The 25,736-nt window shown below is 37.5% G+C and overlaps 1 protein-coding gene across 2 annotated transcripts in view; it reads right to left on the reverse strand.

Moving 5' to 3' along the window:
- Positions 1–25,736, reverse strand: part of TMTC1 (transmembrane O-mannosyltransferase targeting cadherins 1) — a 404,339-nt gene that overhangs the window by 80,522 nt on the left and 298,081 nt on the right. For both annotated transcript variants that reach the window (XM_036761095.1, XM_036761094.1), the window contains one exon: positions 7,958–8,101. In XM_036761095.1, coding sequence (XP_036616990.1) covers positions 7,958–8,101 — 144 coding nt within the window. The remainder of the gene's footprint in view (positions 1–7,957; positions 8,102–25,736) is intronic.

Raw genomic sequence — 25,736 nt, forward strand, 5'->3', positions numbered from 1 at the left:
GTCAAAGGGTATGAACATTTCTATAGCCCTTTGGGCATAGTTCCAAACTGCTCTCCAAAATGGCTGCATCAGCTCACAAGTCCACCAGCAATGCAACAATGTTCCAATTTCCCCACATCCTTTCCAGCATTTATCATTTTCCTGTTTTGTTATTTTAGCCAATCTGACAGGAGAGATGTGGTATCTAAGAGTTGTTTTGATTTGCATTTCTCTAATCAGTAGTGATCCAGACCATTTTTTCATATGCCTATAGATAGCTTTAATTTCTTCCTCTGAAAACTGCCTGTTCATATCCTTTGATCATTTCTCAATTGGGGAATGGCTTGTATTCCTATATATTTGGCTCAGCTCCCTGTATATTTTAGAAATGAGGCCTTTATCAGAGATACTAGTTGCAAAGATTTTCTCCCAATTTTCTGCTTGCCTCCTAATTTTTGTTGCATTGGCTTTTTTTGTACAAAAACATTTCAATTTGACATAATCAAAATTATCCATGGAACTCAAGGTTTTAAAAGAAGATGCTCAAAAAAAGTTGTTTTTGCATGCAACTGGGAATTAAGATATACAGGCAATGGGGCCTCGAAATCTATCTTGCCCTACAAGAAAGTAAGGGAAAAGGGGATGGGGGAGTGGGGTGACAGAAGGGAGGGCTGACTGGGGAATGGAGCAATCAGAATATATGCCATCTTGGAGTGGGGGGAGGGTAGAAATGGGGAGAAAAGATTTGTAACTCAAAATCTTGGGGAAATCAATGCAGAAAACTAAAAATATTAAGTAAATAATAAAATATTAAAAAAATTTACACCAAGTTTCTTTGATAAAGGCCTCATTTTTCAAAAGTCTATAGAACTAAGTCAAATTTATAAAAATAAGGCATGTTAAATGATCAAAAATTATGAACAGGCAGTTTTCAGAAAAAGAAATCAATGTTATCTATAGTCACATGAAAAATGCTCTAAATCATTATTGATTTGAGAAATTCAAATTAAAACAACTCTGAGGTACCACTTTATACCTATCAGAACTGACAAATGCTGGAGGAAATGAAAGAAAATAGATAAACCAATGAATTGTTGTTGTGGGGAACTGGTCAAACCATTCTGGAGAACAAATTGGAACTGTGACTAAATGGCTACAAAAACTATGCATACCCTTTGACACAGCAATACCACTGCTATATCAATACCCCAAAGAGATAAAGAAAAAGTAAAAGAACATAGATATACACAAATATTTACTGTAGCTCTTTTTGTGGTTGCAAAGAATTAGAAATTTAGGGGATGCCTATCAACCAGCAAATGGCTGAACAAGTTGTAGTCTATGGTTGCGATGAAGTGAAGAGGATAGTTTCAGGAAAAAATGGAAAGACTTATATGAACTAATGTTAGCTGAACTAACTGATAACTGATGTTAACTGATGGTAGCTGATGGAAACTGAAGTTAGCAGAACCAGGACGTCATTATACACAGTAACAATAATATTGTAATGATTGTAATATAAACTGTGCAATGTAATTGTAATGATAATAATATAAACTGTGAAAGTCTTAGCTACTCTGATCAATACAGTGATCCAAGATAATTCCAAAAGACTCATGATAAAAAATACTATCCACTTCCAGATAGAGAACTCATGAACTCTGTGTGCAAATTGAAGCATAAATTTCTTACTTTATCTTTCTTGCTTTTTTGGCAATATATTGAATATGGAAATGTTTCCCATGATTTCACAGGTATAATTGATACCATATTACTTGCCTTCTCGGTAGGTGATGGAGGTTCTGAAGGGAGACAGAATTCAGAACTCAAACTTTTTTAAATGATAGAAATAAAGTTTCAAAATATCAATGTTTAAAATGTACTATGAGAATTCTTTATTTTTTTATCTTTCATATTTTAGTTTTCAACATCGATTTCCACAAGATTTTGAGTTACAAATTTTCTCCCCATTTCTACCCTCCCCCCACTCCAAGATGGCATATATTCTGATTGCCCTGTTCCCCAGTCAGCCCTCCCTTCTGCCACCCCACTCCCCCCCATTCCCTTTTCCCTTACTTTCTTGTAGGGCAAGATAGATTTCTATGCCCTATTCCCTATATATCTTGCTCAGCCACTCCCCAATTAATGGGCATCCCCTCAATTTCCATTTCTTTGTTACTACAAAAAAGAGCTGCTATAAATATTTTTGTACATGTGGGTTCTTTTCTGATTTGTATGATCTCCTTGACATATAGCCCTAGAAGTGGCATTGCAAGGTCAAAGGGTATGCATATTTTTATAGCCCTTTGGGCATAGTTCCAGATTGTTCTCCAGACTGGTTGGGTCAGTTCACAATTCCAGCAACAGTGTATTAGTTTTCCAATTTTCCCACATCTTCTCCAGCATTTATAATTTTCTTGTTCTGTATGTTAGCCAATCTGACTGGTGTGATATGGTGTCTAAGAGTTGTTTTGATTTGCATTTCTCTAATCAATAGTGATTTAGAGCATTTTTCCATATGACAATAGATATCTTTAATTTCTTCCTCTGAAAACTGCCTGTTCATATCCTTTGACCATTTATCAACTGGGGAATGACTTGTATACTTATAAACTTGACTCAGTTCTCTGTATATTTTACAAATGAGGCCTTTATCAGAGACACTGGCTGTAAAAATCATTTCCCCATTTTCTGCTTCCTTTCCAATCTTGGTTGCATTGGCTTTGTTTGTACAAAAACTTAATTTAATGTAATCAAAATTATCCATATTGCATTTCATAATATTCTCTATCTCCTGTTTGGTCATATATTCTTCCCTTCTCCATAGATCTGACAGGTAAACTATTCCTTGCTTTCCTAATTATAACAAATAGTATTTTTAAAGAAAGAAAAAAGAGGAAAACATTAGCACATCTTATCATTGCATTGAAAAAATTCCAAAAGCATGTGTAATGTGCAACACCTGTGAATCTCCCAACTCTTTGAGGGGGTGGGCTGAAAGTTTTCTCTTACATCTCTTCATTTGAGTTATGCTTGATCTTTGTATTTTTGCTACAATCACTTTTGATTTTTTTGACTTTTGTTGTTCTTTCCATTTATATTGCTGTAGTCATTGGGTATATTGCCATCTTGGCTCTGCTTACTTCACTCTGCATCAGTTCATGTAGATCTTTCCATGCTCCCCTGTATTCATCACACAGATAATTTCTTACAGCAAAATAAAATTCCATTATATTCATACACTAAAATTTGTTTAGGTATTCCCTGCTCTATGGACCTGTACTTCGCTACCATTCTTTGCTATCATCAAAAATATGGTTATATAATATTTGGGTGTATATAAGGACTACAAACTAGTCCAACTGGTCCTCCTCTGTAAATGAGCTACTTATCCTACCTGTCACAGGCAGAATAGTTGTAGAACAATGAAAACACTGTAAAACCATAAAGTATGATAGAAAGGTAAAACTTGGAGAGCCAAGGTTTGCTATTTGTGTTTCAACTGGACTTGTGATTTCACTGGCACAGACAATCCTAATGAGGAAATTCCCATTTACCAAACTAGATTGCCACCTATTCTACAACTTTTAGTGTTGCCTGAGGCACTAAAAGCTTTAGTGACCTATCCAGTGAGTATGTGTCAGATCAGACTTGAATCTAGGTCATCTTAATCCTAGGCATCTAGACGACATAGTGGATAGAGTGTTGGGTCTGGAGTCAGCAAGACTCATCTTCCTGAGTTCAAATCTGGCCTCAGACACATAGTAGCTGTGTGACCCTGTGCAAGTCACTTAACTCTGTTAACTTTACCATCTGTAAAATGAGCTGGAGAAGGAAATGGCAAACCACTCCATTGTTTTTGCCAAGAAAACCCCAAACAGAGTCACAGTCAGACACAACTGAAAATGACTAAACAACAACAACATAACATCTTCACTCTAAGTTTGACTCTTAATTCACTTTGTATTTTCCAGCATATATTCCTTTTGCATTGATTTGTACATTTGCCAAGGCAGCTGGCAGCAGAGTACAAAGCACGGGGCCTGAACTCAGGAAAGCTTAAATTTAAATCTGGTCTCAGATGCTTCCTAGCTGTGTGACCCTAAGCAAGTCACTTAACTCTGCCTGCCTCAGTTTCCTCAACTGTACAGTGGGGATATTAATAGTATCTACTTCACAGGGCTATTATGAATAAAATTATGAATAAAATAATATTTGTAAAAGCAGTTAGCACAGTGCCTGGCATGAACTAAGTGCTTAATAAATGCTCATTTCCTTCCCTTCTCTTCTACTTCCACTTTCAAGTCAGTACTTTGTCCTTGAGATTAGTTTTGTTTATGTAGTAGTGATTCTAGTCTATTCTCACACATTCCTGTCTATTCCTACTCCATGAATACTATTCCCATTTATCTGTCCTATCCCAAGTTTTTTTTAATTGGGGGGGATTTTTTTAAAAATTTCCTTAATTGTTCATTTTCCCTTTCTCTACCGGTAGATAGAGTACTGGACCTGGACTCAGGGAGACCTGAGTTTAAATATGGCCTCAGACACTTACTAGCTATGTTACTCTTGGAAAGTCACTTTGTCTAACCCAGTTTCTTCATATATAAAATGGGGATAAGAATAGCAGAGTTGTTATGAAGATAAAGTTAAATATTTTTAAAGTGCTTTGCAGACCTGAAATAACTATATAAAGACTAGCATTCTGTGTGTATATATATATGTAAGGATATGTATATGACGTATTTATCATTTTTATTTTCTTCCCTATCCAGTCAAGTCTATGGGTCAAAATCTTCCTTTTCCCCTCCTCTGCTCCAATGTTATTTCAAGTAACATTATTTTGTGGCACCCTTTCCTAAGAAGTCTTTTTTCTTTGTCCTTGTTATTTCGTTTCCCTATTAACCTAATTAGAATTCTGTTTTTCTAATTCACTGGTTATACTTGTCCTTTCTTCATTTTCTCTATATTTCTCATGAGGCTGAAGTTTCTAAAGTATTAAATTTTAACTCCTTCCTCTATCTTATTTTTGTGTTAGTGCATAGCTTTACCTCAAACAAGTCAGCAAAGCACTTCAAGCACACCTCCGATGTGCCAAGCACTGTGCAAAGAGCTGGGGAACAAAGAAAGACAAAAATAATCCTTGCCCTCAAGGAGCTCACAGTATAATGAGGAAACAACATGCAAGCAACTGTTTGCAGATAAGGTCTACGTAGGATGAACTGGAGATAACTTCAGTGGGAAGGTATGAACATTAGGACTTCTTACAGAAGGTAGGACTTTAGCTAAAACATGGAAGAAGCCAGAGAAGCCTGGAGATTGAGATAAGGAAGGAGAGAATTCCAGGCATAGAGGACAGCCAGTGAAAATGTACACAACATCCAGAGATGGTGTATCTTGTGCAAGGAACAGCAAAGCCAGTATCACTGCAGAGTAGTAGAGAGTAAGATATAAGAAGACTGCAAAGGTATGAAGGGGCTAGGTTATAAAAGGTTTAAAAACCCCAACAAAGGACTGTATATTTGATTCTGGAGGTAATAGGGATCTACTGGAGTTTATTGAATTGGGGAGAGGGATGCGGGAAAGTATCAGGTGGCTCAGTGGATAGAGCACTGGGCCTGGAGTCAGAAAGACTTGAGTTCAAATGTGGCCTCAGACACTTACTAGCTGTGTGACCTTGGACAAGTCACTTAATCCACTGGATTAAGTGTACCTTAATCCACTGGAGCAGGAAATGGCAAACTCTAGTATCTTTCCCAAGAAAACCCCATGGACAGCATTGATGTGTTATAGTACACAGGTTTATCAAGAGTTGGTGTGTTGGTAAGCAAAATGGGCTCCTTAGCACTTAGTTCAACAAGTGCCCTTGAAAAGTTCACTTTTGTTCCCTTTGAGTAATTCATTGAGCCTTACTAGGTGCTAAGCCCCAGGCCCAAACCCCTATTAGGTGTAAAACCTTAATGGGTGTGGATTGGCAACTAAGGTGGGGCCCAAGGTGGGGCTAACTCCAGGGAGGGCCTGGTTTACATGTCTGGGAGAGCAGAGGCTTTTAGACCACGTGGGTTTAAGTCCACCTCTTTGTGACAATTCTAGGTCATGTGGGTGAGTCACATGTGTGACTCACCCCTGACGCTGAAAAAGATATAAAAACCAGGGGTTGGCTGTCTGTTTTTTGGAGCTCATTCCCGCAGCAGTGGTGGTGCGGTGACTCTGGGCCAGCCCTTGTTCTGAGCTCCCAGGCTGAACCTAGATGTTGGTAACTGTGAATCTGTATTGGGTCTGTCTGTTGATGTTTGTACTTTGTTTGTAATTTGCTCTGAAGTTCAGGGTGCTGGCTTTTTCCCCTGAACTAAGTGAATGATATTTTTATGCTGAATTAAAGTAAGCTTGTCAACCCCTTCACCTTGCTTTCCTTAGTTAAGCAGATCAAAAGAACCTGTGCTGTTGGCAGCTTTCTGGGTGCTGGCTGTGGGTGGATCTTACACCCTCACAGAAGCTGCTAGCCGGATTGTTGAGACAGTTGGACACAACTGAATGACCAAACAACAGTGTGTCACGGACTGGAGTTGGTGGAGGCAGGACCTGCACTAGGATGACAATGTAAGAGGAAATAAAAGGGTATATGAGAGTGAGGAGTAGAGGATGACACTTAAGTGTGAGCCTGGGTAACTGGAAGGATATTGGTGCTCTTGGAAGTTAGGAAGAGCGAAAGGTTTGGAAGGAAAGACAGTGAGTTCTGTTTCAGACATGTCTTATAAGTCTCTGTGACATCCAGTTCAGATATCCAACAGGCAGTTGGAAATGTGAGAATTTCTCTTCTGCATACCTCTTAGAAATATGAAGAAAGCAATGTGGAATGGAAAAAATTTCATGTAGTGAGAGTCACTCTTTGATTTTCTTGGAGAAAGTGGTCTTTTATATAATTTCTCCAGATAAACCCAATACAAAGTCTTTTTTCCTTACTAGAGACCACTCCCAAAATAGGAATGATTTTTAATGAGAGCCTTTCTATTCCCTTCCAAGGAGACATTCCCCCCGCCCACATACTTCCTTGATTTAAACCCCCTTTTCACTGACATAGTGATATAAACAGCTCCATCATCAACATGACTTCCTCCCTGCTGCACTGGGAATTGTTTCCATGATGTGTACTAGAAAATGTATGAGGTTTTCTATTGAAAATTTGAATGCCTTAAACCACTTAGCTCCAGGAATATGTTATGGTGTTCTAACTAAGATAATGTTAAATGAAGAACTAGACATAAAGTGGGTGCCAACCTACTGGGGAATGACTAAAAAAAAAGTATTTTATGAAAATACATGGATATTACTCAGTACTTTGAAGAAACATCATAAAAATTATGTGAACCAAGGCAGAATAAAAAGAATAAAAAGAGAACAATGAAAACAATATTAAAATGAAGTCAAAGTCTGTGTAATTTTAGTAACCAAACTTCATCCCAGAGAACAAGCAAGATAATATACCTCATGCCTCCCAGCAAAAAGGTAGAGGATTAGCATAAGCAAAATATCACAACCACAGTCATATGAGGCATAATACCACAACCATCAGTTGCTTATGCTTACCTATTTTCCTTTGGTACAAGAGAGACTTCAATTTGTTTTTGTTTTTCTTTTTGGGTGGGGGGAATGGTATGTCCAGAAATTATTGTAACGTAAACTTTAAAATCATTAATAAAAAAAAGCAAGGAGGGCAGCTAGGTGGTACAGTGAATAGAGCACTGGCCCTGGAGTCAGGAGGACCTGAATTCAAATCCAGCCTCAGACACTTGACACTTACTAGCTGTGTGACTTTGGGCAAATCATTCAACCCCAATTGCCTTGCCTTCTTCCCTCCAAAAAAAATCATTAATAAAATACATGCATGTATATAATTGTATATATTTAATAGTGCTAAAAGAAAAGGAATCACTACATTCATATTGTCAATTAATTTCGAGTAGAATGTTCAACTTACTTGAGTAGGTTTCCAAGATTGAAGAGAGCTCTGTTATGTTGTGGGTTTAGCTGTAGAGCCCTTTGATAGTATTCCTTTGCTTCTGTTCTGTCTTTGGTCAATGTTCCAAGGTTGTTCAGGGCACTTGCATGATGGGGATACAACCTAAGAAAGTAGAAATTTTAAGCCAGGATGTTCAAAATGCTTTTTAGACAGGTAAAGTATACTTCTTCCCTTCCCATATTCTCCTGCTAAAATCACACATGGAAATTGTCTTTTTTTTACTTTCAGTAACGCTGTTTAATAAATATTCCTATAAAGATTGGGCTAAAATCGATCTTTGAGATTGTTTAATTGAGATTCCATAATTTCGTAGGTGAAGAAATTGAAATGGTGAAATGATTTGCCAAAGGCCACATAGCTAATTAGTAAAAAGCTGGACCTAGAACCCAATTCTCTAGATGCTTTATTTTTTAAAGTTTAATATGAATTATTTTAAAAAATATTTTCTGCATGTGAAAACTATTTTTAAATTAATTTTTTCCAGTTTTAAGTTCCAAATTCTCTCCCTTCCTTCCCTCACCCCTTCCTGAGAAAGTAAGTAATTTGATATAGGTTGGTTGTCCTTTATTGTCCTTTCTTGAAGAGGAGTCAAGGTACAGTGCATCTGACTGACTGTTCAGAATAGTATGAGTTTGAAGGCTCCTCAACTGGTTGGGCACAAATTGTTCACATGAACATTTGGATTGCAGATGTCTAAATTTGCACATCTTATGTTTCTTTTGAGGTACTGCAATTCTGCTTCTCTCATAGAGCACAGTGCCTTCTTTGATGGTAGCAAGCCATACTGGGTGGTCTTGTATCATTTCTTCTGACCACTATGTGAACACCTACCTTGTGTGAGTTCTCCATAAAATAGTTTTTTTAGGCAAATGTACAGTTGGCATTTGAACAACATGGCAAGCCTATCAGAGTTGTACTCTCCGCAGTAGAGTTTGAATGCTTGACAGTTCAGCTCAAGAGAGGACCTCAGTGTCTGGTGCCTTATTTTGCCAAGTGAGCTTCATAATCTTCCTAAGATAATTCAAATGGAAGCAATTCAGTTTCTCAGCATGGCACTGGTATACTGTCCAGGTTTTGCAGGAATACAACGTCCATATAAAGGTTCTGTAGACCTTCAGTTTGGTAGTCAGTCTAATACCTCTTTTCTCCTACGCTTTTCTTTGGAGCCTCCCAAATACTGGGCTAGCTGTAGCAATGTGTCTATGAACCTCATCATCTGTATGAACCTCATCACCTCTGGAAAACATACTGCCAAGGTACATGAACTTATCCAAAGCATTCAAAATTTCTTCCTTTTACTATAACTTATGGTTCCATGTATGGATGGTGCAGTGAACTGGTGAAGAGCCTGTGTTTTCTGGGTGTAACTGTTAGGTCAAAATTAGCACAAGCAGTAGATAATCAACCCATAATTTGTTGCTTCTCAGATTCAGAGTCTACATATAATCAATAATCTGTGAAGAAAAAAATCATGCACCAACTCTTCCTTTAGTCTTATCTTGTAATGCTTTCAAGTAAAATAGTTTACCATCCATGTGTCAGCTGAACTTGATGACATTCTCATCCTCGCTGAAGGCTTCTGACAGCATTGTTGAAAACATCAGGCTTAAAAAACATGGGAGCAAGCATACAGCCTTGCTTGGAAAGCTGACCCAGAACCTGGACAAGCATGCCATTGTGAAACTGATATACAATACTGATGAATTTCTCTGCGCAACCAAATTTTGACATAATTTTCCACAAGCCCTCATGACTGACAGTATCAAAGGCCTTGGTCATTTCGATGAATGTTATATACAGAGCACTGTTCTACTCCTGGTATCTCTCCTCATGTTATCAAGCACCTTTTCTAGTCCCTTCTTCACACCAGGAAGTAAGCAATGTGATCCTTAAAAGGCTGCTCAGACACCCACAGGGCTGCCAAATCCTACTGCTGCTTCCAATGCCTGATAACCTGGGCCATCTGTGTGCAGCTCCCAGTGTATCCACACCTGCTGCTTCTTCACTTCCCACTTCATGGGACTTTGAGATAGGTTAAAAAAGGTAAAATGGTATGGGTGATGTCTTTGGATGTAGTAAATGACCTTGATGTCTTTGATGTCTATCCAAGTTCTAAGAATTCGACAGCACTTGCTTCAGCTGCCTTCATGGCCATTGGGACAAACTGTTCTTATCTGCCCATTCCACTGGAGGAAGTCTTCAGATGCTTGGGGTAGACACCCCTTAACTCACCAACGTTTTGAGACCCTATGATTACTCTTAACCTGATTTAGCCTATGTGCTGAGACGGTTTACCAGGGTGTGGTTGCTGTGCATGCTACAGTTTCTTAGAGCCACAGGTGGAAAGCCACTCTGAAAAGGGCTCAGCATCCCTCATGGCAGAGGCACAAGTCTTCCCTGAATAAACCCTGCACCCCTGATACAGGTTATACACATGTAATCATGAAAACATATTTCCATATTATCATATTGTGAAAGAAAAAATAGACAAAAATTATGAAAAAATAAAGTGAAAAATAGTATGTTTTGATCTGCATTCAGACTCTATCAGTTATTTCTCCACAGGAGGATAGCTTTTTTCATTATGATTCCTTTGGAAGTATCTTTTGCTGAGAAGAGCTAAGTCATTTACAATTGATCATCAGACAATACTGCTGTTACTGTGTGCAATGTTCTCCTGTTTTCCTCACTTCATTCTGCATTATTTCATGTAACTCTTTCCAGGTTTTTTCTGAAATCATCCCACCCATCATTTTTTGTACACAATAGTATTCCATTACAATCACATACAACAACTTGTCCAGCCATTCCCCAATTGATGGGTATCTCCTCAATTTCCAATTCTTTGCCACCACAAAAGGAACTGCTATAAATCTTTTTTGTATGTATAGGTCCTTTTTCCTTTTAATCTCTTTGAGATACAGACCTAATAGTGGTATTGTTGAATGAAAGGGTATGCACAATTTGATAGCATTTTGGGCAGAGTTCAAAATTGCTCTCCAGAATGGTTGGATCAGTTGGCAATTCCACCAACAGTGCATCAGTGCCCCAATTTTCCCATATTCTCTCCAAATTTGTCATTTTCCTTTTCTGTCATATTAGCCAATCTGATAGGTGTGAGGTGATAGCTCAGAGTTGTTTTGATTTGCATTTCTCTAACAGTGATTCAGTGCATTTTTTGTATGACTATAGATAGCTTTGATTTGTCAGAAAACTGCTTGTTCACATGCTTTGACCATTTATCAATTGAGGAAAGATATGTATTCTTATAAATTTGACTCAGTTCTCTATATATTTGAGAAATGAGGCCCTTATCAGGGAAAACTGCTTTTAAGAAAAAGTTCCAACAGCTTTCTACTTTCTTCCTAATCTTTCCTGATGGTGCAAAAACTTTTTTATTTAATATAATCAGATTTAATATAATCCAATGTTAATCAATTAATATAATCAAAATTATCCATTTTCCATGCTTTAACACTTTATATCTCTTGTTTGGTCATAAATTCTTCCCTTATCCATAGATCTGACAGGTAAATCATTCCATACTCCTCTGATTTGCCCATGGTACCACTCTTTATGTCTCAAACCTATACCTGTTTTGACCTTATCTTGGTAAATAGTGTGAAATATTGGCCTATAACTAGTTTCTGCCAAATTGTTTTCCAGAAGTTTTTGTCAAATGGTGAGTTCTTGTCCCAAAAGCTTGGATCTTTGGGTCTACCAAACACTAGATTATGATGGGGGGGGGTGGCACTCACTAGATGTGCTATGGCTAGAGCTCTGGGCCCAAAGTCTGGAAAACATCTTCCTGAGTTCAAATCTGGCCTCAGACACCAGCTGTGTGATCCTGGACAAATCACTTAACCATCTTTGCCTCAGTTCCTCATCTGTAACATGAGCTGGAGAAAGAAATGACAAACCACTCCAGTATTTTTGCCAAGAAAACCCCAAATGGGGTCACAAAGAGTTGGACACAACTGAAACAAATGAACAACTGCAAAGATTATCACAGTCATTTACTACTGCGTATTACGTGCCTAATCTATTCCACTAATCCACCACTATATTTCTTAGCCAGTATGAGATAGTTTTGATGATTACTGCTTTGTAATATAGCTTGAGGTCTGGTATTGCTAGGTCACCTTCCTTTGTATTTTTTTCTCATTAATTCCCTTGATATTCTTGACCTTTTATTCTTCCAGATGAATTTTGTTGTTATTTTTTCTAGATTTATCAAATAATTTTTGGTAGTTTGATTGGTATGGCACTGAATAATTAAGTAAATTTAGGTAGAATTGTCATTTTTATCATTTTGGCTTTGTCTACATATGAGCAAATAATATTTTTCCAATTGTTTAGATTGGACTTTATTACTACCCTTTTCATTTTTGATACTTTTTGGTTTTCTTCTTTTTTTAAGTCAAATTAACCAATGGCTTATTTATGTTATTTTTCCAATAAAATCAGTCCCTAGTTTTATTTATTAGTTCAATGGTTTTCTTATTTTCAATTTTATTAATCTCTCATATGATTTTCAGGATTTCCATTTTGGTGTTTAACTAGGGAGTTTTAACTTGTTCTTTTTCTAGTTTTTTTAGTTGCATGCCCAATTAATTGACCTGTTCTTTCTCCACTTTATTGGGTGTAAGCATTTAGAGATATAAATTTTCTCCTAAATACTGCTTTGGCTGTATCCCAAACATTTTGGCATGTTGTCTCATTGTTTTCATTCTCTTAATGAAATTATTAATTGATTTTATCATTTCTTCTTTGACCCACTCATTCTGTAGGATTAGACTATTTAGTTTCCAATGAATTTTTAATCTATCTTCCCACTGCCCTTTACTGAATGTAATTTTATGGCATTATCATCTTTCTTTCCTTACCACAATAATTATAACTACTGGCAGCACATTCTAAATGGACTTCTTTTCAGAAGCAATGCTAATTATGTGATGGTTAGGATATATTTACTCCTCGCCAAAGAAAATTTGCTATCAGAAGCAGTCAAATAATGATTTACTTCTCTTAACAAGGCTAGAGAGTTCATTACCAGCTTGAGCCTAATCCAAAAGTCTTTTTTGTGTGAAATAAAACCTGTAAAGGGCATTTAAATAAAAAACTTAAAAGATAATTTATGTGAAGATACAAAGGGGAATTGTCTATGATACTTATTCCCTTGATGATATAGCATAAGAATTAGCATGTCCTGAAAAAATATTTTTTAAAAAATATAGCCTTTTTCTTACTTTCTAAGACTTTGAAGTCCTTGAAATAAATGTCTGAGATGAAACTAGTTCTAAAGTCAGACAAAATTCTGTAAGAACTTTCATAATGAGGTTGACTTATTACTAAACTTCTGCCTTAAAATTTCAGTCCATAATATTATGTAGCATATACTCTCCACATCTGTCCCATATTATATTTATGTCATTTTGTATCTATCCAAAAATCACACTGTCTGAAATAGGTGCTTTTGAAGCTAACTACAGAATTGTGCTCTTTTCTCAAAAACTGGGTGGAAAAAACACTGTCACTGATATTTCACACATTAAAATAAGCAATAATGTGTGGAAGAAAGGAGAGAAAATGGAGAGAGTATTGGTGATATAAGGTATAGGGTTTTTGGATGGCTAGGGTGGAGTTGGTCACTGATAATGATAATGGTCTGTAAGGAATATCCTCTATGTATCTGATTAGGTAAAAATTACGCTGTGCCCCACTTAATGAAATGCAAATGATGCATTGATTATGAAAAAAAACTGAATTTCATATAAATGGATTTTCAACAACCAGATGAGGGCAGTCTTTCACAAACTTTAGATGTTTACTTGTATCGTACCCTCCTGAAGTATGCTCAGTTAGGATTCTAATCAAGCACATGAAAGCCTGAGGTAGACCTGCTTTCCTTCATCCAGGATGGAGGGACCCTTATCTCTTTTCAATTCAGAGCAAGCACAGATATCCTATGATTGTTTCTTTTAAGTGATAACTCAGGGGTTCACAGTGTATATTGATGAAAAGTCTTTTAATTGGTTGCTGATCCAGATTTTCATAGATATATAAAGGGATATGCTTCCTTTTAAGGACTACTCTCTGAGCTTCCTAGAACCAGGTGGGGGAGGGGAGCATACTTCTCCTACCTGGCTGCAAGCTGAGAGTTTTTAGCCTTTCTGTATTACTTGATTTGTGTTTATTATTTTGGTACTTTTTACTTCATCCCAACCTGTTGGCCCCTGGCTGAGGAGAACCCTTTTAGACTAGAGCCAAAATCCAGAATAGTTTCTCAGCAATTTGAGTTATGGGTGGAATTGAAGTATTGGGGGGTGGGGGAGTTTCCCTGACATGGAACCCCAGAAAAATAAACCCAGGGTAAACATTATAGACATGTAAAGGATAGGGATTGGAGAAGGTGGCCAACCCCTATGGCCTCAGTGAAGTAGTATCTGGCTAGTCACCGTGATCATCTCGAAATATATTTTTGTTGTTATTCAGTTGTTTCAGTCATGTCCAACTCTTCACAACGCCATTAGGGGTTTTCTTGGCAAAGATACTGGAGTGGTTTGCCATTTACTTCTCCAGCTCATTTTACGATGAGGAACTGAGGCAAACAGGGTTAAATGATCTGCCCAGGATCACATAGCTAATAAGTGTCTGAAACCAGGTTTGAACTCAGGAAGATGAGTTTTCCTGACTCCAGGCCCAGCACTCTGTTAACTATAGCACCTAGCTGCTTTATTTATATTTCTCACAGAAGTACACAAATGTAACATACTTTCAGGGTTTCCTTTTAAATTAAACACATGCTTAAATTAGACTGGAATTTGTTTTCTCAAGAAAAGTCAAATGGGGGATTTCCTCTTGGTAAAATGAATAATTCAGGAGAGTTCTCTGTGACTGCAATAATTGTCAGAATAAATCAATACCTATCTTGTATTTAACTTCTACACTTATATTTTATTAAACTCTTGTTAATAATTATTCTCTATCCCTTTTTTAAACCCAATAAAGAGCTCCTCTGTACACTTAGACAAAAGCACAGACTGGCAATTTCTGACTCTTTTTGAAGGCCCCATGTAAAATATCATGAGCTTTCCAGACTTTTAAAGAGCTGATGATGACTCACTTTACATGCTTCGAACTTGTAGGTTAGTGCCTCTTAAGCAGAAGAAAGCACTTTTTTTCTCTTTTTAAAGCAAATAAGATAATAGGTGTAGAGATATTTTGTGAGTTGAAGGAAAAAGGGGGTGAAATAGAACAAAATAGTTAACAACCTATAGTCTATGAAGAATTTAGTTCTCTCAACTGAAAAGTTGAAAAACAACTTAAATACTTGAAAAACTTATTTCTTGTTACAGCATTCACTCAGTTCTTGATTTGTCATGTTTTTTTTAATGATATTAATATCCTATTCCATTCCTGGTCACTGGGTCTCTGGATATTCAACCTGCCAAAATGAGAATCACAGGGGATCTTAATGAACCTAGTAGGCATTTATTAAGTTGTAAATAGCAGGAAAGCAGCAAAAGAAAAAAAGAGCAAGATGACTCATTTATATAAAATTGAAATTAGAATGCTAACCTTAATCCTAACTCTAATCTGTTGACATTAATTCTTCTGGTAGTTATTTTGCCTTGGGGATGCCACTTTTGTTGGATGCAAATATTTAGCTTGCAGAAGATAAGTCTATGATCAGTTCAGCACTGTGCACCACACGTTGCCTTCATCACTCTCAAATCCTGTCTATCTCTTCTCCTTACAATCACATAGTCTATTAAATGCCAATGTTTGCTGCGAGGGTGCACCCATAAAGTTTTATTGCGTTTAGGTAAATGAAAGACAGTGTTTGTGATGAGAAGGTCATGAGATGCACAAGTATTCAGTAGTAAGTGATCACTGCTCTTGCTGTTTCCAACTCCATTCCTCTCAAGGACTCCCTTCCATGTGTGGTAATCTGAGCCTACTCTAGCATTAAAGTCACCCAGAATTATAAGTCTGTGCTGGGCCTGGGCTGCCTGTGTGCAGAGTTGTGACTACAGTTCCCATTGTATCTGCAACTGCTACTTCATCACTTGCCTGTTGCCACAGGCCTTTGAGATAGGTAAATATGGTAAAATGGTTTTCTCTATAAGGCTACAATATAGTTTGGATGTGTTTCTCGATATATACATACACATACAGATGTATACGTACACTTATACATATATACATGCATATATAGACATATACTTTCCCTAACATACTCTACTCCTGATCTTTGTTTTTACGTTTGTACATATCTCTTATTTCCTATCCCTCCTGCCTCCTCTACTTCTACTCCTATTGCCCTCCTATTTACTTGCCTATCCCCCTCCTCCACTAACCACCTGCCCTCCTGTTACTTGCCTTCCCCCCTCCAAGGATCCCTCCCCTATCCTCCTGTTCCCATTTATCTAAACACCCTTTACCTATCCCTCATTCTCCCCTCTAAAAATCCCTCCCTTGTCCTCTCCCCCCCTCACTATACCCCTACCATTTTATTTCTTTAAATTTAGAAGACTTTTATACTCTTGTAAATGTATATGTATTGTACCTTCTTAAACCCATTCCCGATGACAGCAGGTTACCAGAACTACCAGCCCTCTTCCCTCATCTAAATTCTCTGTATCCTTTTTAATTCTTGCACTTCTTTTGTATAAAATAATAATTCTTTTTGGCTGTATCTAAATGGTTTTACTTTTTAAATTCATATCATAGGTTTATCCCCCTCTTTCTTAGGAACTCAACAATTATTAATAAGAACATTAGACATACATTTTACATTTTATGTTATATAAAAGGTAAACAGTCTGTTCTTATGAATCCCTTATAGTTAATCTTTGGTATGCACCTTATGTTTCTCTTGGTTCTTGTATGTCAAATCTTCTATTAAGTCAAGGATTTTTTTTTTTAACAAAGTCCTAAAAGTCTGAAGGTTTGTCAAATGTTCATTTTTTTTTTCATTCAAGAAAATACTATAGTTTGAAGGGTATGATATTTTTGGCTGAAGCCCCAGGTCTTTTGCTCTTCAAATTATTATGTTCCAAGAGCTGTAGTCCTTTAACGTCTCTGCTGCTAGGTCTTGTGTAATTCTAATTGTGGCACTGTCATATTTAAATTGTTTTAATCATGATGCTTTTAATATTTTATCCTTGAGCTGGGGGTTTTGGGACTTGACTACGATATTCCTATGAGTTTTCCTCATAGAATCTATTTTAAGTGGTGTTTGATGGATTTTTTCTATTTATACTTTCCTGTCTTGTTCTAATGCTTCAAGACAATTTTCTTTATTTATTTCTTGTATTATTGTATCAAGATTCTTTTTTTGATCATAACTTTCAGTTACTCCAATTATTTTTATATTTTCTCTTCTTGATCTATTCTCCAAATCTGTTGTTTTTCTTATAAGATGTTGTTTCAACAATCCAGCTAGCAGCTGCTGTGGAGGTGAAAGACCAACACAAGCCCAACAGCAAGAATGCTATCAGCACACTGCAAAAGCCCAGGTTCTTTTGATCTGCTTTACTAAGAAAAGCAACGGTAAGGGGTTTAAAAGCTTACTTTAATTCAGCATACAGACATCACTCACTTAGTTCAGGGGAAAAAGCCAGCACCCTGAACTTCAGAGCAAATACAAACAAGTTACAAACATTGACAGACAGACCAAATACAATTCATAGTTACCAACAACTAGGTTCAGCCTGGGAACTCATAACAAGGGCTGACCCAGAGTCATGTGCGCCACCATGGCTGTGGGTAAGAGCTCCAAAAAATAGAAAGCCAACCCCTGGTTTTATCTCTTTTTCAGGGTCAAGGGTGAGTCACACATGCAACTCACCAACGTGACCTAAAATTGTAACAAAGAGGCAACTTAAACCCACGTGGTCTAAAAGCCTCTGATGTCCCAAATGTGTCACTTAAACTCATGTGTAAACGAGGCCCTCCCCTGAGGCAAGGAGGTCACCAAGGACTCTCAGTCTAATCAAGGAAACAAAGGCCAAACTCTTCAGAGGCACTTGGTTGAACTGACTGCTAAGAGCCCATTTTGTTTACCAACACAGATGTTTCACTTTCTCTTCTATTTTTTAATTATTCATGTTTTGTTTAATTATTTCTTGATCTCTTATAATTTTGCTGGATTCACTTTGCCCAATTCTAATTTTCAAGGTGTCATTTTCCTCCTTGAGATTCTGGATCTCCTTTTCTAATTGGTTGACTTTCCTTTCATAACCTTCTTGTTTTTCTTCGATTGTTTTTATTTTTTTTTGTTTTTCCTCCATCTCTGTCATTAGATTTTTAAAATCTTTTTTAAGATCTATAAATTCTTTTTGGGCAAGTGTGTTGGCAATCAAAATGGGCTCTTAGCACTTAGCTCAACCAAGTGCCCTTGAAGAGTTTGGCCTTTATTTCCTTGATCACATTAGGAGTCCTTGATGACCTCTTTGCCTCAAGGGAAAGCCTAGTTTACATGGGTTTGAGTGACATGTTTGGGACATCAGAGGCTTTTAGACCACGTGGGTTTAAGTCGCATCTTTGTGACGATTTTAGGTCATGTGGGTGAGTTGCATGCGTGACTCACCCTTGAGCCTGAAAAAGGTATAAAACCAGGGTTGGCTTTCTCTTTTTCTGGAGATCTGACCCACAGCTGTGGTGGCTGGCATGACTCTGGACCAGTCCTTGTTATGAGCTCCTGGGCTGAACTTGGATGTTGGTAACTATGAATGGTATTTGGTCTGTCTGTCGATGTTTATAACTTGTTTGTATTTGCTCTGAATTTCAGGGTGCTGGCTTTTTTCCCTGAACTAAGTGAATGGTATTTGTATGCTGGATTAAAGTAAATTTATCAACCCCATAATGTTGCTTTCCTTAGTAAAGCAGATCAAAAGAACCTGGGCTTTTGCAGTGTTCTGTGAGCTGGTTGTTGTTGACCCCCCACAACAGCAGCTGCTAGCCAGATTGTTGAAACAGCAAGTGACCATTTGACAATGTCTCTTTGGGGCTTTCTTTACTTCAATATCCTCCTCTGAAGATGAACGCTGGCCATCTCTATTCCCATAATAGGCTTCTATGGTTGGATTCTTTCTCCTTTGCCTGTGCATTTTTTGTGGTAATAGCTTGATTTTTGTAATCACCTCTAGCCCTGGGGTATGGGAAATGGTGCCTCTTGCCCCAGGTCTTCAGTTCTCCCTTCTAGCCTGGAACCAAAGCCAAATCTCCAACTTCCTGTAAGTACCCACAGCCAGGGGTTTTCTGCCCTACTGCTTCTGCACTCAGCTGGTCTGTGGTGGTTTCTTCTTGCCCAGCTGCTCTTCACAGCACAACTGGGTCTGGTATTCCTTGTCAGGAGAGGTTCCCTCAATCTTCCTGGGCTCAAACGCCCAGCTCCCCTCACTATTCTGATATGAAGAGTTCCAGAGGCTGGAGTTGAGGCAGCCTCTCAAACTAACTAAACCCAGGGCTTGCCCCTAGTTGTTTAAAAGACTTTGCCTGTGGTTAAAATGGAACCTAACCTGGAGGTCTTTATTCCTTGCAGGGATCTTGGATCTTGGATTTTTCTTTAGATTTTCTCAAATTGTCCCAGAAAGATCCTGGTTGTGCCCCTATTCTTCTTTGTCTCTACCCACACATTGTTCACCCTAAGGTGCTATTTTAACTCTTTTGTGGGGGAAAATCTTGAGAGCCTGGAATTTTCTGACCTATTCTACCATCTTACCAGAATCCTCTCTATTTCACTATTCTTAAGCTGAAGCCTTCAATTAATATTCCATAGATTAAGTGCAATAGCAGTAAATTGTGGTCATAATAGAAGGACTTAAGTAAAGATGCAGTTAATAAAGCCAAAATTTAGTTTTATGCTTGCTTTCAGAGTCATTTCCTTTTGATCTGACACAAACCGAAGTGCTCAAAGTCAAGGGTGTTGCCAACTTTTCATTGTCTGAGGAATTTCTTATCAGATCACATGCACTAGTTTGTACCTTCCTGTCACAGTGTATACACCCTAATTTGTTTGCCTGATTTTCTTTATTTTATTTGTGATCCTCTATGACAAAGGTCAGATATTTATTTTCTACTTCCAGTTTTAGTAACAATCAAGTAGAAAAACATAAAAATGAGCAAATAGCTAGAATCTTAAAACTAATATCTGAATTATATACTACTAAAAATATTCAAATAAATTTAAATAGAAGAGGCAATCAGCTACACTCATTTGTTGTTCTAATAAGTTCTAATGTTGTTCTGAACCCCTGAATGCAGACTGGACTACTGGGAAGGTATCTGACTTATAACTGTAACCTGCGTATTATTACTATGTGTTGGAGAGGAAATTGAGTGAACCAAGAAGACATCTACCACTATAAAAAAATTATTAGAGACCCAGAAATACTCCCAAAATCCAGACTAGAAGGAATTATAATGCCATAACAATTTCAAGAAGAGACTCAGAGGAAAAAAAGACTTTCCCCAAGGACTGAGTTAATACCTAGGAGAAATGAAGCATGAAAGAAAAAAAAACAGAAAGAAAAGCTCTGGAGGAAGGAATTGGAAGAGAATAGTTTTAGAGAAGAAACTAGTAAACCTTACCCAAGTAAAGACTCCTGGAAAACTAGAATAAATTAATCAAAAATAAAACATTCCAAGAGAGAGCAAGAACAATTAGAACAAAATTAAAAGAAGGGAAAAAAAAGCAAAATGAAAGACATTGGATATCAAAAACTGACCTGAAAATCATTATTTAAAAAAAAATTAGCTTGAGTCTGAGAAAGGAATTTACAATTTTGGTATTAATCGATATGATACATGTAATGAATATACTAATAATTTAGTTTTCTCAAGAGCTACCTCTCTTCAAAACTCTGACAACACTCTCAATCAATGGACCTTAAGTGAAGTGAATTAAAGATTGTAGAACCTGTTCCAGTCACAGAACTCTGGTTCTGTACTCAAGGGGAGGTAGCCACAACCCTCAAAGACTTGACTCTAGAATTGTCTTACTGTGGGACTTGTGGGTTTCTTTTGGAAAACCATTAAACAATTATTTGTAAACCACCTTCCCCATCCTGCCCTACTTGTGATTTAAGTATATAACCTGTGCTTTTACTTCAGCTAAGAGAACATTCTTCACTTTGAAACTGATTAAACAAACTACTTGATTACTGGCACTCCCATCTCCAGGCCTGCTTTGTGTGGCTCCAAGCATTCTCAGATTAGAGACTGGTTCAGTAAAAATCCTGTTAACAATCCTATTTCAATATCTTTACAAATGAAAAGTGCTAGGATCTATTAGAACTAAAGGGCTAAGTAAAGACAGAAAATGCATTCTTGAAAGAATCCAATTCTTGAAAGAAATTCCAAAGGGAAAAGTCCAGGAATGTCATAAATAAAATACAGAGCTCCTATATCAAAGAAAAAATAGTGCAAACAGCCAGAAAGAAATTCAGGTTCCAAGGAACCACAATCAGAATCATGTGAGACTAATAGTTTCTACTATAAACAAGAGATCTTGGAATTCAATATTTTCAAAAGCAAATGATATGGATTTTTAACCCAAAATGACTGACTCTGCAAAAATGAATGTAAGACTACAGGGAAAAATGGAACTTTAATAAAATAAAGATCATATAAAATAAAAGCAAAAGTCAGAACTAAGTACGAACTCTGAAAGATATGCTCGAGAGTCAAGAATGAGTAGGGGATAATTCTTGTGAAGACTTCACAGAGAGAGAAAATATAAAAAGCACCTTTTTATTTCTGGAATAAGTAGGAGCAATGAGAGGATGGAATCGACTCAAGATTTGACCTTGTAGGAATGTGATTACCTAACTTTCAGGAGTTCAGGGCCTGGGGCAATAAGTGCCTCTCCCTCTCTCCCTTGTTGCTAGTCACAGGGTGGTTACCAAAGACAGACAAAAGAACCACACACTGATTGTTCTTCCCTGCTCCTGGAAGCCCCTCCCCTCCCTTTTTCATCATTCCTCCTCTTTACCTTAGCCATGTTATTGCCACATCAGCATCTAGTTGCTAAATAAGGAGATGTGATTTGGATTGGCTGTGTTTGATTTCCTAGTTCTTTGTCTAGCTTTTCATGCCTAGATTGTAAGCCTGCCTCCCAGCCAATGGAGAGGAGGGATAGTGGTCGACGGGAATCTTTTTGCATTAGGATATACATTGGTCTCTTGGCTTTTGTAGTTTGGCCTCCTTCCACTAGTCTGTCCTAGTGGAGGTGACGCCCAAATCTCTCAAGATTTGTAAAATAAAATTAATTCCTTTTCTGTCCCTACCTGAGAAGCCTCTGTGAATTATTGGGGCACTCAGGTGGTCTCGCTACCCCACACAAGAGAAAACTAGAAAAGTAAATGTATTGGCTAGCAGTAAATTATTGGTTAGATGGAGCTATAAATTTATTGGTTAGAAGAACCAGGAGGATGATGTATACGTCCTAATAAAAGGAAAAGAAATATCTACCTTCAGAAACTTAATGACATCAAAGAGGATTGAAAGAGTTAAATAAGAAAAAAAGAGGGCCCAGGGCAGGCACTGATTTTTAAGAGGGGAAAGAAACTAATGTAAAAAGAAGGAAGAAGGGAGTGAAACTTGCTATTCCTCATAATTGGTGTAAATAACATGGAGGTGGAGTGGGGAAGGGAGCATTAGATGAACCTCAATCTTGTCTTGACTGGCAAAAGAAGGTTGAACATATGGAAATGAAAATTTTATACAATAAATTCAATAGGGAGACAGGTTGGGACGGGGAAGGTAAGTTAAGAAGGAGGCTAATAGTGGAGAGGGAATAGTTATAAGCACAACAAACTTCCTGATCCTGAAGGAGGGGATTAAAAGAGAAAAGAAAAACAAAGAAATGGAAACTAAGAAGGTGCCTATCATTTGGGAAATGACTGGAAAAACTGTGGTATAGTGATATAATGGAATATTATTGCATCAGAAAAAAATGATGAGATAATTTTGGAGAATCCTAGATAATATGAACTGATGCAGAATGAAGTGAGCAGAACCAGAGCAATTTATTCAAGGACAACAATGTTGTACAGAAAACCAGCTTTGAAAGACATAAAAACTCTGATTAAAAGCCATGACCAAACATGCCCCGAGAGGACCTATGGTGAATCATGTTCACCTTCTACAAGAGAGATGGGTTCAAGATATAGACAATAATATACATTTTTGAGCATGGTAATGATGGGGTACGGGCCCAAGCTGAGACCTTTGTCCCTTATCCCAAAAGAGCTGAGGTCCCATTTGTCTAAAGGGTCCTGGAAAACCCCACCTTGAAATCTCCTTGGATTTCCCCACTTGATCTGGTGTTTCCTTGAGGCCATAAACCCTTCATTATCACCAAATCCAAATCTCTGTTCTGGTACTCCCCATCCTTAATCCCATTCTCCAGGCTATTGGCCACTCCCATCAAGATCCTCTCTAGATTTGACCACTAGTTACACCATAGTGCTGGTCATTCCCATAAAGATCCTACCTCTATTCACCCTAGGATACTGGTCATTCCCATCAAGATCTTCCCAAGATTTGACCTCTAGTTACTCCAGGCTACTGACCACTCCCAACAAGACCATCCCTGGAACCCCCAGACTACTTGGCCACCCCTGGATTCTTCCCTCAGTTGTTTTGTATATAAGATCCATCTTGTTTCCAAGAAAGTGCTCAGATTTTATCTAGCCTGCTTACATTAGCATTACAAAGGCTCAAGGTTCAATCTGGCCCTCTGGCATTAGCAATACAAGCACTTAGGCTCCTTAAGAGTCTACCCAACATACTGAATCTTTAATAAACTTTGTTTTACTTTGGCTGAAAGAAGGCTTAGATTGAATTCATCTGAGCAGGACCTGGCACATCTTTATTTTGGGGTCCCAGCATCCCTGAACCTCAACAGTAACTGAGTGGATTTGTTGCACTGCCATGCTTATATGTTACAAAGACTTTTTCCCTCTTTGTTTTTGTTTTGTTTTTATAGTAGTAACAAAAAAAGGTCACTGAAACAATTTTTTAAAAAAGCACATAGAAACAAGACAGGTTTATACTGTCAAGTCCTGAAATAAATCAGAATCATGAGTTGAGGAATAAAGAGTCTTTAATCAAGATAACAGGGTAGCACACCTGTTATAGCCACAGGAAAAGTAGCTGATTACATGATGCTAACTTGGCTAGTGTCTTAGATTAATTTTAGTTCACTTTCTTACATTTGCATGATTATATCACCTAGTTTATCCTAATATATTGCTAAGCAATTATACTAAAAACCAATATGGAATACTTTAATTGTACAAGAATTAATATGTACAGATACTTCTCTTCTTTTCTTTTTTTAGGCCAGACCTATGATTTCATTGGGAGATTTACAAGGGTGAGAATTCCTTGTACTGATATGCAGATCAAAACCTTCTAATCTTAAAGAATTGCATGGGGAAAATGGTGACTTGCCATTGGTTATATAGCTAATGTGTATCAAAAGAAGCACTTGGACCCAGATCTTCCTGACACAAAGGCTTACCTTCTATCCACTATACAACACAGACTTTTATTTAATTGCTTTGGCTTAATGAACTATGAAATTTCTACAAAATAATCATCCTTATCAATTTACATTTCAAAGACACATATTTCTGCTTGGGTGAATACTATTTTTATTAACACAGATCTCAATCCATCAACAGAAACAAATTATAATAGATTAGCATAACAGATGTTCAATAAATATTGGGTGCTATTGATGAAGTTTTTTTTTTAAAGCCTGTAAAACTGGCTTGCAATTTTTATTCCAATTGCATTCTGACCATTATTGTGCAAGTTTATGTAAGAATTTTCTGTAAAATGCCTTTCAGGCTTTTACTAGAATATAAGAGGGCTTCATATTAAAGAGTTAGGAATGGGGCTGGTCTAGCAGAAAAGAAAATGATCTTGCCCAGTGGGCTTGGCATTATTTTTATGTTTCTCATCCACACAGCTACCTGGGTAAACAGGTTCAAAACCTGGTGAACTTTATCTATGGTGTCAATGTGATTAAAGATCTTCCTCACCCATTCAATAGGGCCTTTACTTACATCCTTTACTTATACCCTTTACACCCCAGGCCCACACCTTTTGCTAATTAGGTCATGAGAGGTGTGAAGCCCTCAGGGCCCCAAGGAGAGGTGCTAAGACCACAGTCAATTGTATATGCACTGAGTTCTAGCCAATCAGATGCCAGCTAGAACTGTATATAAGGAGAGCCCAGAGAGTGAGAGCAGCAGAATTGAGAAGCAGACATCAAGAAGACATTGAGGCAGGAAACATTAAGAGAGAGTTTGAAGAGCAGACACTGAGAGAGCCAGTGTCTGTTGAGAGAGAATGCAGAGTGGAAAGTGCAGACCAGAGAGTTGTGGAGATCAAACAACTGAGAATCTACAGCATTGAGAGATTGGACAGCTGAGAATCCAGAAGACTGCGAGAACTCTGAGAACTGCAAGGGCTTTCAGAATTGTGGGAGAGGACAGGACTTAGGCAAGCAGTTAGGAGTCCTGAGTGATTGTTTACAGGAAGGCCCTAGCAGGGGGAAAGGTTACATGATGACTTGGTTCCTTGCTATAATAGTGTGTTATAAATTCCTTGTTGCTACATTGAGGTGGGCTTACTGGTTTTGGAATATAATTGCTGCTACGTTGAATTGGAGTTATTGGTCTTGGGATTGGATCCTCTGGTTCTAAATAAATAA

Source organism: Trichosurus vulpecula, chromosome 5 (genome assembly GCF_011100635.1).
Source record: "Trichosurus vulpecula isolate mTriVul1 chromosome 5, mTriVul1.pri, whole genome shotgun sequence".
In the NCBI taxonomy this organism is placed as follows: domain Eukaryota; kingdom Metazoa; phylum Chordata; class Mammalia; order Diprotodontia; family Phalangeridae; genus Trichosurus; species Trichosurus vulpecula.